The 12,705-nt window shown below is 38.3% G+C and overlaps 1 protein-coding gene across 1 annotated transcript in view; it reads right to left on the bottom strand.

Moving 5' to 3' along the window:
* Positions 1–501: 501 nt before the first annotated feature.
* The window catches only part of HSD17B12 (hydroxysteroid 17-beta dehydrogenase 12), an 85,243-nt gene continuing 73,039 nt past the window's right edge, over positions 502–12,705 (bottom strand). The window contains exons 8-11 of the mRNA XM_064657802.1: positions 12,154–12,235; positions 8,775–8,840; positions 2,305–2,454; positions 502–2,172 (exon numbers count right to left, since the gene is read on the bottom strand). Of these exons, the coding sequence (XP_064513872.1) occupies positions 2,068–2,172; positions 2,305–2,454; positions 8,775–8,840; positions 12,154–12,235 (403 nt within the window). The 3' untranslated portion in view covers positions 502–2,067. The remainder of the gene's footprint in view (positions 2,173–2,304; positions 2,455–8,774; positions 8,841–12,153; positions 12,236–12,705) is intronic.

The raw sequence follows: 12,705 nt of genomic DNA, 5'->3' as shown, positions 1-12,705 counted from the left end.
GTCCTGTCACTGGTCACCAGTGAAAAGAGATTGGTACCTACACTTCTGCTTCCCCTCACAAGGAAACTGAAGACCACAATGAGATGTCTCCTCAGTCTCCTCTTCCGCAGGCTGAACAGACCAAGTGACCTCAGCTACTTCTTGTATGGCTTCCCCTCAAGGCCCTTCACCATTTTCACTGCCTTCCTTTGGACACTCTCCAACAGCTTTGTATCTTTCTTATATGGTGGCACCCAAAACTGTGCAGAGGACTCGAGGTGAGGCCACACTAGTGCAGAGTAGAGCAGGACAATCACCTCCCTCGACTGGCCAGTGATGCTGTGCCTGATGCAACCCAGACAGGGAGTAGATAACAGCCAGGAAAACAGATTAATGAAAGCTTTGGTTTTGGCATGTAAAAGTACAGTAATTTTCACTGTGTTATTATACACGATAAAGGACAATCAGGCATTTGAATGTACAGGCAAATATTTTAAAGAAAAAGAACATCACATTAAAGAGTCAGAGTAAGTTCCATTTTATTTGTTTTACAAAGTCAAAAACATACAGATTTTTTAGTCCAATGCTTCCACATCAGATCCAGAGCAAACCAAATCATGTGCTCTTACAGAACTAATACCACTGACTTTACCATCCCTGTTCCAAAAAATTAAGAAAACTATGGGATAGGATCTGCATCTCAGATTTGATCAGCACCATTGCATCGGTATTCAGGTTTTTTCAATGTACAGAAATGTTAGCCCCAAATCACGTCTCAGTGCAATACATTTTACTTCAAAATCAGAGCTTGAAATTTTTCTTTGAAGGATAGAAAACAATCTCCCCTTTTCAACCATAGGAAGTCACCACAGAAAACAGTGGTAGCTGCTTACAGTTTCATTTGCCTTGCAAGTTTTATACATTTTATTTTTATAAAAAGGAATGTTAGAGATCAAAATCTTTAAATAAAGACTAGGCAAATGCAGAAGACAGCAGTGCAGACTTCTCTCATGTTCTCTGATCCCTGTGTCCTGGAGTCAGGTACCTTGAGCCTCACTGGAGCACTCCATTTTAGAATAGAACCATGAAACAAATCAGTTAATTTTAACATGACTAAACTAAAAATGTTCTACATTTTGAAAAGTTTACTGGTTCTCACTTTTAAAGCTGTCTAAATATTCAGGATTCACATTTCAAAGGGCCTCACCAAAAAGACAGACTGATACATACTTCAGAAAGAATTTAACCACCGTTGCAAGGAGAGTAACTCATTTCAAGCTCTGTATTTAAAGTACCCATAATCTTTTACATAGCAACCAGCATATAACGTGTAACTTGTGACATTTATCTACATTGTGTTATCACCATCTATTACAAAGAGCAGGCACTGAACTTTTAAAAATGTTATTACAAATTGTGAAGATTACATATTACTGAAAAGGTAGAATCCATATTCAAGACCCAAGAATTTAGCTTCTTTTTGCAATGTTATTTTATGTATATATTTATAGATGAGCTATTACACTTTTTTTTGTTTTGGCCCATTTCCCTCAAGTTCATAACCAAAAAATCACACTGGACTATGTAAGCAGGGGAGCATTCATGAGCTGGCTGACAGTGCAGAATCCAAAACCTGAGCTGAGAAAGAGGTCAATACTCTGGAAATAGTGCTAGGTTACCTTTTTAGATAAATATGCTCCCTTCCCTCTCCTGCCCACCTGTGAGTACTACTCTTTTTCTGCCCTTCACCCATGAGCACAATACATAGATGTGATGGACACGATATAACCAAGATGTTCCTCAACAGCACGATGTCTGATCAAGTCCATGAAAGTATTTCTTAAAGCACAGTGCAATTTTAGTTCAAAGCACTTCCCCCCTCATAATATCTATAAACAAATAAAGCCTATTTTTAAATCAATATTGAAAATCAACAGTTTTGTTTCACCTGTATCCTGAAAACAAGACTGTTTTGCATGTTAGAAAGTACACCTACTATTGAAGATGTTTAAAACATTAGGTCTACTTGATGCTGCAGGTATAGAACCTGCAGGAGTCCCAGGCTTCCAAGATCAAGTTGTCTCCAGTTTACTTCTGCTTCATTTTTTTCAAATAACGAGCCCGTATTTGTTTGTTTGTTTTCATGACTAAGTTAATGGCAGTAGACGTAGGTAGAAGAGAGAAGACCCATGCCTAAAAAAAAAAAAAAATAAAACAAAAAGGAGGGCATGAGGTCTCAGCATTTTATAGGCTGTACTAAAGACTCTTTTTCCATAATAAACACAAAGGACATTTCAGACCCTTACATTTTCCAAGGTGACTTACCATGAGTGCATGAGGTAGGCACCCATTGGTCCGGGACTGCAGGCCTACTGTGCTCAAGGCAGCTCTGACATATGTTTCAGGACTGGGCTTATCAAAGGTCGGCGTGCGGATTTTTGACATTTTTGTTGCCACATAATATGGTAGAACACTCTGCACATAGGAAAAATCATGGTAAGTAGAGCATGCTTTCAGATTAACTTACAGATCCATCAAGGAACTAAAGTAATTGGAAATCAGATAACCTGATTCTAGCTTAAGCCAGCCTTATTTTCAATTCTAAGATCATAATGGGATCACAATGTAAGATCAAAAACTTTTTTAATCAGATAACCTGCGGGTCATATTTGGACATAGTTCAGTGATCTGTTGACAGTCAGCATCCCCAGTTGAAGCCCTAGAAAAACTGCTCCTGCAAGCACATGGTTGAAAAGCTGTTTGTACAATTTACCTTGCAAGTACAAAACTTCATTCCAAGTGCTTAACAGAAAATGCTCTACTGTTGCTTCTCTGTAGTAAACTTTCCAGTGTTTGCTTGGGAAGGAGGCACAGAATCCAAGACAGGGATTTTATAGTAACCACTCTGCAGTTTGGTACAGAGACAAAGGGGAAGGCAGGAGGAGTAAGAAGAAAAGAGAACACCAAGAGACTTGAAACATTGTGTAACTCCACAGCAGGGCTCAGAGGATGGAGGAGATTATCAGTACCAGAGTACTCAAGGACGTAAGGAAGGATGAAGAAACAGAGCACAGTTAATGGGCTTTTATAGCAATGTTTGGAACCAACAGAAAAAGTGATGCTGGGTCTCATAACTGCCCATAATGAAAAAGCAAGAGGAAGCAGCATGGGTATATTGTTGATGGAGGGATGTTGATAGCACAAAGGCGTGTCTGTGGTAGGGCAAGATAGACCTGGGGGATCCAAAACCACATTCCACCTATCCCCAGCTCGTGCTACTTGAGAAGGAAAGGAAAATGCATATACACTTGTACAATAGGAAGCAATGCTCTTTCCTCATAGTCATGGCTTTGGCAATGCTTTCAACTTGTCCTCAATTTAGGCCTCTAAAAATGTAATAAAAAAACCCCTTATCTATAGCCACTTAGATATTAAACATACCATATCTCACAGGCTTAGAAAGGTTGGAACTTTACCAACACTTTGACAAGGACCTCCTAAGACACTGTTGGTGGCTCTACTTGTGATTCAATCCATAAGGTCACTATTGCTCATCTAGTGAGCACTACCATTCATGCACCTTTACAGCAGATACCCGAGAAGTATGCGTCCACTTCTCCAAATGAGAATACTATCCCAAGAATCAGTATATTTTGGCAAGTTGTAGTTTGTAAACTTGCTTCCCCATGTTAGTCTCTTGAAGAACAACAATCACACATGCTTGACCTCAGAAACGTTTACTATCATGCTCTCAGCAACATAGCACATGGGGGAAAGGACTCCTTCAGTTCTGATTGAGTGCTTATCCATGCCATAGCCATGCACATTTCAACAGGAATTTGACCACCACAAGCAGGAAACATTGGTATGTCTGCTCATTTCTTCACCTTAGAATATCAAAACAATGCCCTTCTCTCTATAAATGGGACTTTTAAAAATATACTGCGTGAGTCCACTTTCAAATGGAAAGGAAAAACATGGAGACTTAAATTTCAGAAGTGTAAGCAGTTATCATTGCCTTTCAAGTCACCAAAAGCTACGAATGCTTAGATAAGAAAAATACTCATTCTGTTACCATAACAGCACAGATACCTCATTTCAGCTCCAGAATGTGAACCTCATCTATTTTTCAGATTACACTCCTAAACTGAATCTCTAAGTCTGGTGTTTTTAAAAAAATTAAAATGCTAGGCTTCTTATTCACCACCAAATTATATTTGCAACATCCCCACACTTAGTGGGGATAACAACAGTTATGATTTATTCTCTGTCTTTCTCTGCTCAAAACAGACTTCAAAAGTGAACTGCATTACCCAGTTAAGCCACTGGATAGCATGAAGGGGCAAACAACTGTGCATGAGGATACTTGAAAAAGCAAGCATATAGTAGCACTACCGGATTCATCCACAGATTTCAAGGCACATAGAATCACAGGATTACAGTCCAACATTTTCCTTCTCCCAAGTGCACTCCAAAAACAGAAAGAGGGGTATTTTATTTTAGATACATTAGATTTACCCTCTTCCTATCAAGAGACCTGTTGAATCTATTTAGTTTTCCCCCTTCTTCCTTCCCACAAGAAACTCAGACATTCATGCACCATATCTAAAACTGACATAACAGAATAAAACAAAAATTCACTGCCTAAAGCGTTTCAGCATTTTGCATTCAGAGAAATATAACCCACACTACCTGGCCAAATAACCATCTTTATTCAGGGAAAGCCTAGCCTGCACTGCAATATGATGAGTCTTGCTCACTTGAAACACTTGCTACTGCTTACAGCTCTGATGCTTATTAAAACTGACTTAGAATTAGGTTCTTGAAGTCAGATCTCAAGTCAGAAGTCAGATCTCAAGTCCTGAACAGTCATATGACAGTAAGTCCCCCAAAGTCAGAATTGCTTGTTTACACAATTTCATCACCTATTTTACCTTATTTTTAAGATATTAAAAAGATCTGAACTCTCAGATGTTGCCAAAGAAGTTTCCTACTAGTTCCTATGTGGGGAAAAGGACAGTGGGGGACACAAAGGGGAAATGAATGAATTGCATTAACCAAAGCTGACCTGTACGGAAAGCTAAAAGGCAAAGCTAAAAAACTTCGCGGGAAGACAATGCCATTAGACATTAGTTTGGTAACAGCACACTTTTGTGAATACCTGGAAAGAGAGCTGGGCCTGTTCAGTGAGGTAAAAAGGAAGCTAGTGGTGGCCACCAGATAGAATAACGAGCCAATTTTGGCTGCAGGCTGTCAGACTGGACGCTAGGGAGAAAGCCTTTTTGCTAGGAGAGCAGTACTACACTCAAACAGGCTGTCCAGAGAGTTCACAGCATCCCTGTCCTTGAAGGTTTCCAAGATTTGGCTGGATAAAGCCATGACTAGCCCATGACCTAGCATCAGCAGCAATCCCACTGCTAATTGCTGGGCAATTCGACTGCTGGGAGAACAGGAGTTAAGTTAGAAAACTTTTTAGAGATCCTTTTAAATGAATATTTTAATGATTTTGTGATTTGATATTTTATGTAGTGGATACAATAAAAGAAAACAGGTAGGGAAAGTATCTACTGTTAGGCTTTTGTTATGCATAGTAACAAAGTACATAGAGAAAATGCCAGTAACTAACTGAAGTTACAAAAGAGACTAAATGAAATGTACAAAGAACCAAGCAATATTTTCAGACATAGTAAAAGAGCAAAGGTTTCAGAAAGTCTGCAGAAACTTTTCAGTGAGAGATCTTTCCCAAAAAATCTTGGGAAAAGTCGTTGTCAACTTATTCCTCATTCCTTTTCTTTTGCCTCTTTTCTCTATGTAAACATACAGAATTTTAAGCCATGCTAATACTGTGCTGCTTCTGTAAAATTAAGTAGACCTGTCAGCCAGAAGAGTATATTTTTAATCTAAAGATGGCTACATTGGAACAAAAGCACTATATTACTATCAAAACTAAGCTTCCTCAGGAGGCAATCCTCTTGAACAAGACTGATACATTTTGTGTTGAAAGTAAGAAATTGCTAAAATCGCTCCAGCACGTTTTTACACTTTTCACACAGTGGTACTTTGCAAGTATTGGCATGGCAAAAGTTAACTGGTTTAAATTATGATCTCAGCTGGAAGGGCAAGTTTGGAATTAAAAGTGCTACGCATCTGAAGGTCACAGAGATTAACTTAAAAAAAAATAATCTAAGAGGGATGCAGTCTTCCTAAGGGATTGAAGGAGATACATCAGCTAGTCTTCACAGGAAGGTACTTGTAATATTCATTAGTGGTTTATAGTGACTTAGGCTGAAACAAGAGAACAAGGACATGGACTGCAATAAAATTAGCATAACAAATTGAAGCCGTGACAGCTATTGATCATCAGAACCAGATAACTCAATGGCAATTCACTGTCTACATTTAGGGGATAAATGTAGAATGTCAGGAATTCAGCACCCTTAGCCAACACTGGAGTCACAAAAAGACAGCTTAGCACAACCTGTGAAGCTTTGTACAGGAAAACACAAATGTAGATACAGAATTCTACATTAAATTTTTAATTTGTTTATAATCTTAAAAATGTAAGACACTGAAAACCCTTTTCCTGGCTTATCTATACTCAAAAGCTAGAAAATCTTTTCTAGACCATATACATTCATACTGTGTTTAATGCCTTTAGCTAAGCATGAGTTACTGGGTTATTTACCTTTTCCATAGTCTTAAACAAACGGTACCTGCTTCTCCTTTTTCTCGTCTCAAACTGATAGAGTACTATTTAGACAAAATTTGGGGAGGAGGAGACAAACGCACACAGAAACAAGACATCTCAAAGATGTGACACTTCTTTCTCCTGCAAGTATCTGTCCCTAAGTACTCTCACACTGAGGTAGCTATGAAAACACCAGAAAACAAAGGCAGAGGTTAGATACTGTACCACAAAACACGCCCCCAAAAATTCACACCATCTCTACTGCCAGTGAAGCTACAGGAGCCTGTGCCTCACAGTTTGTACGTAGACTTCAGCAGGAAAGAAGTCCTCCCAGAAGACTTCATATTATTGATGTAGGAAAGAGAAATACTCTATCAGTTCCTTCAGTCTCATTTTGAGATTGTGATCACAGATTGAGAGAAGGCCACATGGCAGGTAGATGAAACGGATCGGAAGAACAGCTGCCTGATAATGAAGCTAAATCTGCAAGTAACACAATTTGAAACACACTGGAGAGACAGAAATAATATAGGAGGGTAAAAGTGAAGAGAAAGCTGTAAGGAACTTGCCACATGGTAAACACTGACGAGTTGCTGGACAGCTTGAGGCTGAAGCCCTGTGAAAAGAGAAAGTAAGACGAGACAAAAACCACTACAAGTTACTCCAGCTTAATGCACTTCAAAAACTGAGAGCATACAAAACCACCCTTTGTGGTGAAACTGTACCTGTTCAGAATGCTACCATCTTATGCACATTGGTGCACATTGGTTTAGCTAAAGGTACATCCCAGAGTGCTAGGGCACAGAATCAAGCACTCAAAGGAGAAGTCAAGCTTTCAGAGCTGTAATGTTATAATGTTATCACTGTAAAACTAAAGTCAAGCAGTTAGAATGCTTTCAGGGTCCACCTTTGCTACCTTTCCTCCCCACTGCCAACAGATCCCAAAATAAAGAGTATTCCTTAAGATGTTTAGTATAAGGTGAAATCTAGGTTTACAAGAGGTTCCCATTATAGGGTCAGTGACTGCATGGGAATAGCTCATCCAGCAATTGTCTTTTTTCTTAATGCAATCCATCCTCAGGAACTGGGACATTTCCTAGTAATAAGTTCTTGTTTTGTTAAGTATATTTTAAGGAAAAAAAAATCTAGCACATCTAGAAAGGTAACATAGCCTTAAGCTGGTAACAACTTCCCTATATTATTAGCCAGTAACAAAAGTTGTGCTCTCAAGAGTTCAGATGGTTTTGAGAACCACCACACAGAATAGAGGGATGACAGACATGGACATAGGCTAATCCTGTTCATAAGATCCCTAAATGAATTTTAAAAAGATATACCGTGTCTTCACAGTACAGGTAAGAGATCTCATATGACTTTTATCAAACTAACTCCTGTTCTGGAGAGAACAGGTTTAATCAGCAATGAAAAGATCAGTAGTTGTGGCCAAAACTGGAAATTTCAACGCTGGAAGCAAAAACTAAGAGTATGTGAGAAGTGATATTAAAACAAAATCCTATAAAGCTGTGAGAAACTGGTTTGGTTTGCTTTTATGCCTCATAAAAAATAAATAAAACCATGGAAGATAAACAAATGAGGGGGAGCATGAAACAAAACTCATTAGTAATACGAAAAATTAGATCAGTTCACTACACACAAAGGATATTTGATGCTTTCATTCATTCTTCAACTATGCTTACACTTGTAGTTGATTCACTGACACTGCAGGGACTCTACTATCCGAGTCTTTTGAGCTGTTACCAATGGAATGTCTGCACAAATGCACTCCACAAGTGTATTCCAGTAGATGAAATTGCATAAAGATATATTCTACAGAGTTGCACAGTTTTATGGAACACATTATACATGAAGGTTCAAATAGCACCATGAGCTAAAAACCCAAACCAAATCCACACAAAACCAAACCATTATTTTTGTTGCTCCAAGACCCATTGTTTCCAAGTAAGAAAGCTGCTAATGGGATCAAAAGAAATGTTTATCCTTAATCTGTGTCACACAGTCACGAATAAGAGAATATGCTGATTCCTTTTTGTTACCAAGACACCAATGTTGCTGTGGTAACCACACTTACATGAAACAAACTACTCACCTGCACAATAATGCCCTTGCTCTTGTATTCTGCATGGAGGCCTTGGGAGAAGTAATCCACAAAAACCTAGAGAGAAAAGAACGGAAACATGCAGCATGCTACAAGTTAAAATGAAAACTCTAGTCTGCCGGTTTTTTTGAAGCATATTTGAATCACCCTTCAGAGTTCCTGTTTTCAAAGTGAAAAACCTCAGGTTCTCAATGAAACTTTGCATATAAGAGCAATGCCATTAGAATAGAAACCCTATGTTTATGAAGTATTTTTACAGAAGCGAGGCTCAATCTAAGCAAATTTAGAAGAAAAAAGAACTAGATTTGTTATATAAAGCCTAGGTAAAAAAAAGGAAAATAAGACTTTTATGTTCACATTGTTCACTACGTATGTCACCTCCTTATACTTTTTCAAGAGTAATTTAAGTGGGTTTCTCTTGTGCATGGTTTTTAGAACATAGTGTTTAAACACTTGGTCTTCTGCCTTTATGCTTTTAAGAATGCCACCCTATGGTGTTACTTCTTCCTAGTCCTCAAGTCCACCTTCACAGATTCTCTTCCAAAGAAGAAGAGGAGTTTTAGAAATTACAAGACTTCTGGAAGTTTTAGAAATTATGAGACTCAAAGTTCAAAGAAAAGTCAGAGGGCTTAAAAGGTGGGTGTTAGTACCTGCCTTAAAGATGCCCTCAAAGCTCATTCAGCCGCCTCCATAACCATGCCAGGAATTATTATCCTAAGAATCCAAGGCTACTCAGAAGTTCAAACCAGTGTAGATTCCCACTTCCCGAGTTCTTCTAAACCACCTTTCCACTTTTCCTTCCTGCAGTCCAGTGAGACAAAATATCAGGTTCTGCTATGGTTCTTGTTTTAATGAAATGATGCAACCAACTAGGATGAATGGAGTACCTCAACTGAACGAACTAAGCTATCTTATCCATGCTTGAAGCTAAAATAAATACTAAATAAATTGGTTCAAGTATTTAAGAAGCAGTTTCTTCAGACCAGTTTCAAAACAAACAGCAAAGCTCTAGTACTGCACCTGTTTTACAGTCTTCCTTTGGTCACCATGTCACCGGTGGTTTAACAAAAGTCCTAACTGAAACTAGCACTTGAAGTTGGCAGCGCCCAGTGTTTCTCCTGTCAAGGTCATCCCACTGCACTCAGCCTACACAAGAAGCAACAGAAACACTCCCATGCCACTGGTCTCTTTCTATGGACACTCTTCTGAGCATACTCAAGATCTGAAAGAAAACTAGGTTTTGCTATGTAGCAAATAGGTCCTTTTATTCTTCAAGTCGCACGTACAAGCTAGAAGGAAGCTCCTTAAACCAAAAAAGCTGATCTGCTGTCCAATTGTTCTTTTCTTCTCCCTTTCCCTTAAGTTTGTAATGAAATTCAGCACTCAACATGAACAAGTGTGAAAGTCTAGTCTAGAGCAACTATTCAAGTGAGCTGGGCATCCTCTCACAACAATAAGGCATGTGCATAGATATGCAAATAGTTCAGTGCAGTCCCTGAACACAGCTGCCAGGTCAACGTGTGATAACTGCACAGAGTATACCGATAATCTACTAAAAAGAACTATATTATGTTAATAAAAGTGCTTTGATCATTCAAATTTCTAACTATTCCTCCATGACTGAAGTCTGATATTACATACTGCTCCAAATATACAGTATAAAAAGACTTTAATCTCTACTGGTTGCAAAGAGCTTGCCATAAAGAGAATGCTCATTTCATACGAGAAGAAAAAGCAACTTCCAGTATACAAATAAGCTTTGGAGTTTTTCTTCTTGAAGCATTTTTTAAAAGGTTTTCCACTTCTGATGCTCAAGTCTCCCAAAAATTGTGAACTTAAAGAATGCTCTCTAAGTAAACATTCCCTGAATAAGCAGATAAGCATTTCATTTGAGAAAATTTCTTCTCCTTGGATATCCAAATATCCAATATCAAACCCAAACACTAAAGATATGACAGGGAAGGAGGAGAAGGTATAATCATATTTCACTTCTTATTAGCATTAACACAGGTAGATAGGTAAACCTGTCAGAAAATAGCATTATGATTCCTTTAAAAGTGTCTCATTTCATTGTAAACTAGGGAATTCTCCACAGGAAGGTTAAAGAGTTGGACTGCATCTGTTCCTGCTATTTAGTCAAAGTCATTGACTTAGACCTGAAGGATACTATGCTTTAAACCCCCTCTATATAGATGAGGGGGAAAAAAAAAACTAGAAATTGCAGATACAGTCTTTCTATAGCTACATTAGGGGAGTCACTTTCATGCTTACTAATCTTGCTGTGGTAGAAGATGAGCAGTGCTGAGAATAGGCAGATTACTTGACCTGTAATTTAGCTTCTAGGTGGAGGGGAAGAAATATTTGAGATTCCCATTGAAAAAAAGACTAACCAAGGCAGCGTAAGGGATATTATCACTAAAATCAGATGCTCAATTCATTCCATAAAGCTGAAGGCATCGCCACAACAAAAGTGACCACTTGTATTAAAACAAAGAACTGTCCTCTCAGGAAACAGCTATTTCAAGAAGAAATTCTATCAGCTAAAACCACCTCAGACTTCTAAACTTAAATATCCTCTCCTTTAGTATGAATAAAATAGCGTGCATCAACTCCTTTCTGGGAGTATGAAGACATTACTGAAAGTCTAGAGAACACGTAGGTCTGTTCTGATGTGAATGACACTACTGAAGGTTTCTTCATCCTGACAAGGTTCTGCTTAGACTCTGAAACCCTGGGAGTATTTCAGGTAATTACCAGGGATGGCTGAAAAAGCTGTAGTGCCATATTGCTTTAACACCAGTGTAAATGTCTCTTGCATTCAGTTTTACCCCATATGCTTCAGTTCCATACTGTGTACCCATACTGTCTTTACGGCATTCACTGGAGATATTTTAGGGGGATGTTTTAGAATTCCCTGTAATTATCTTTGGGGAAAAAAATAAGACCAGCTGCAAAAAACCGAAACTGTCCCAATGACACAAAGACAAACCAGAGCAGAAAAATTTAAGATGAAATGTAGATCATAGAATCATCACAGAATTTAGGAGAAAAAAAGTCTCAAAATCAAAATAATAATAACATGTGTTAAACTTAGTCAGTGTTCTTTCTCAGCCTCCCACTAAGCTTGCTTGGTACACTAGCATCCTTTTCCATGTAAAAATGTAATGCATGAGGAAATATATAAAACAGTCATTTCCATGTCAATAAACCCTTGCACTCAGTTTTCTCTCAACCTTCCACTATTGGAAAAAGTCAAGGTAGAAACTCTGCACTTTTAGTTCATGAAAGCACCACTAGATGGACACCAAAACATTTATTCCTGTAAGTGTTGGCCTATGTTTGACACTTTAGTGTGGAAAAGAACACTTACCTTGGTTGCAGAGTAAAGAGTCAGTAGTGGAGTTGGATACATCCCAGCAGCTGATGCGATATTCAGGATTATCCCTTTTGATCTGAAAGGAAGCAAAGATATGTTATCATGAAATAAAGGAAACATATTTGATGTTTCAGATAATTACAGCAAGCCTAAAACAAACCTTTTAGGATGCAATTCAGATTAGGATCTGTTTAAAAACCCCCAACCAAATCCTAAACTGAAATTTACTTCATGCACAGTTCTAAATATCCAAGCAGCTGGTATAAATCAAGTACAACTTCAAGGTCAATAGAGCAAGAGAATCAAAGCTATACTTATATACACACAGGCACACACTGGGCTAAACTATGCAAAACCATTGAGTCAAGCTGGCGCAAGTTCGAGAGGAACTTCTAAATCTTGGGATAAGGTACAGAAATGGCAACACAGGTTTGTTGTATAATTTACACTTTGATAATTCCTTTCATCTTCTAAATGTTACCTCACGATGGATCTTCAAGATAAGAAGCATCTGAACCTACTGCTCAAATACAGAAATGTTTTAAT

This window comes from Pseudopipra pipra, chromosome 6, assembly GCF_036250125.1.
Source record: "Pseudopipra pipra isolate bDixPip1 chromosome 6, bDixPip1.hap1, whole genome shotgun sequence".
NCBI classification, from domain to species: Eukaryota; Metazoa; Chordata; class Aves; order Passeriformes; family Pipridae; genus Pseudopipra; species Pseudopipra pipra.
The sequence above is the reverse complement of the archived record's forward strand: the minus strand, read 5'-3'. Positions and strand labels throughout refer to the sequence as shown.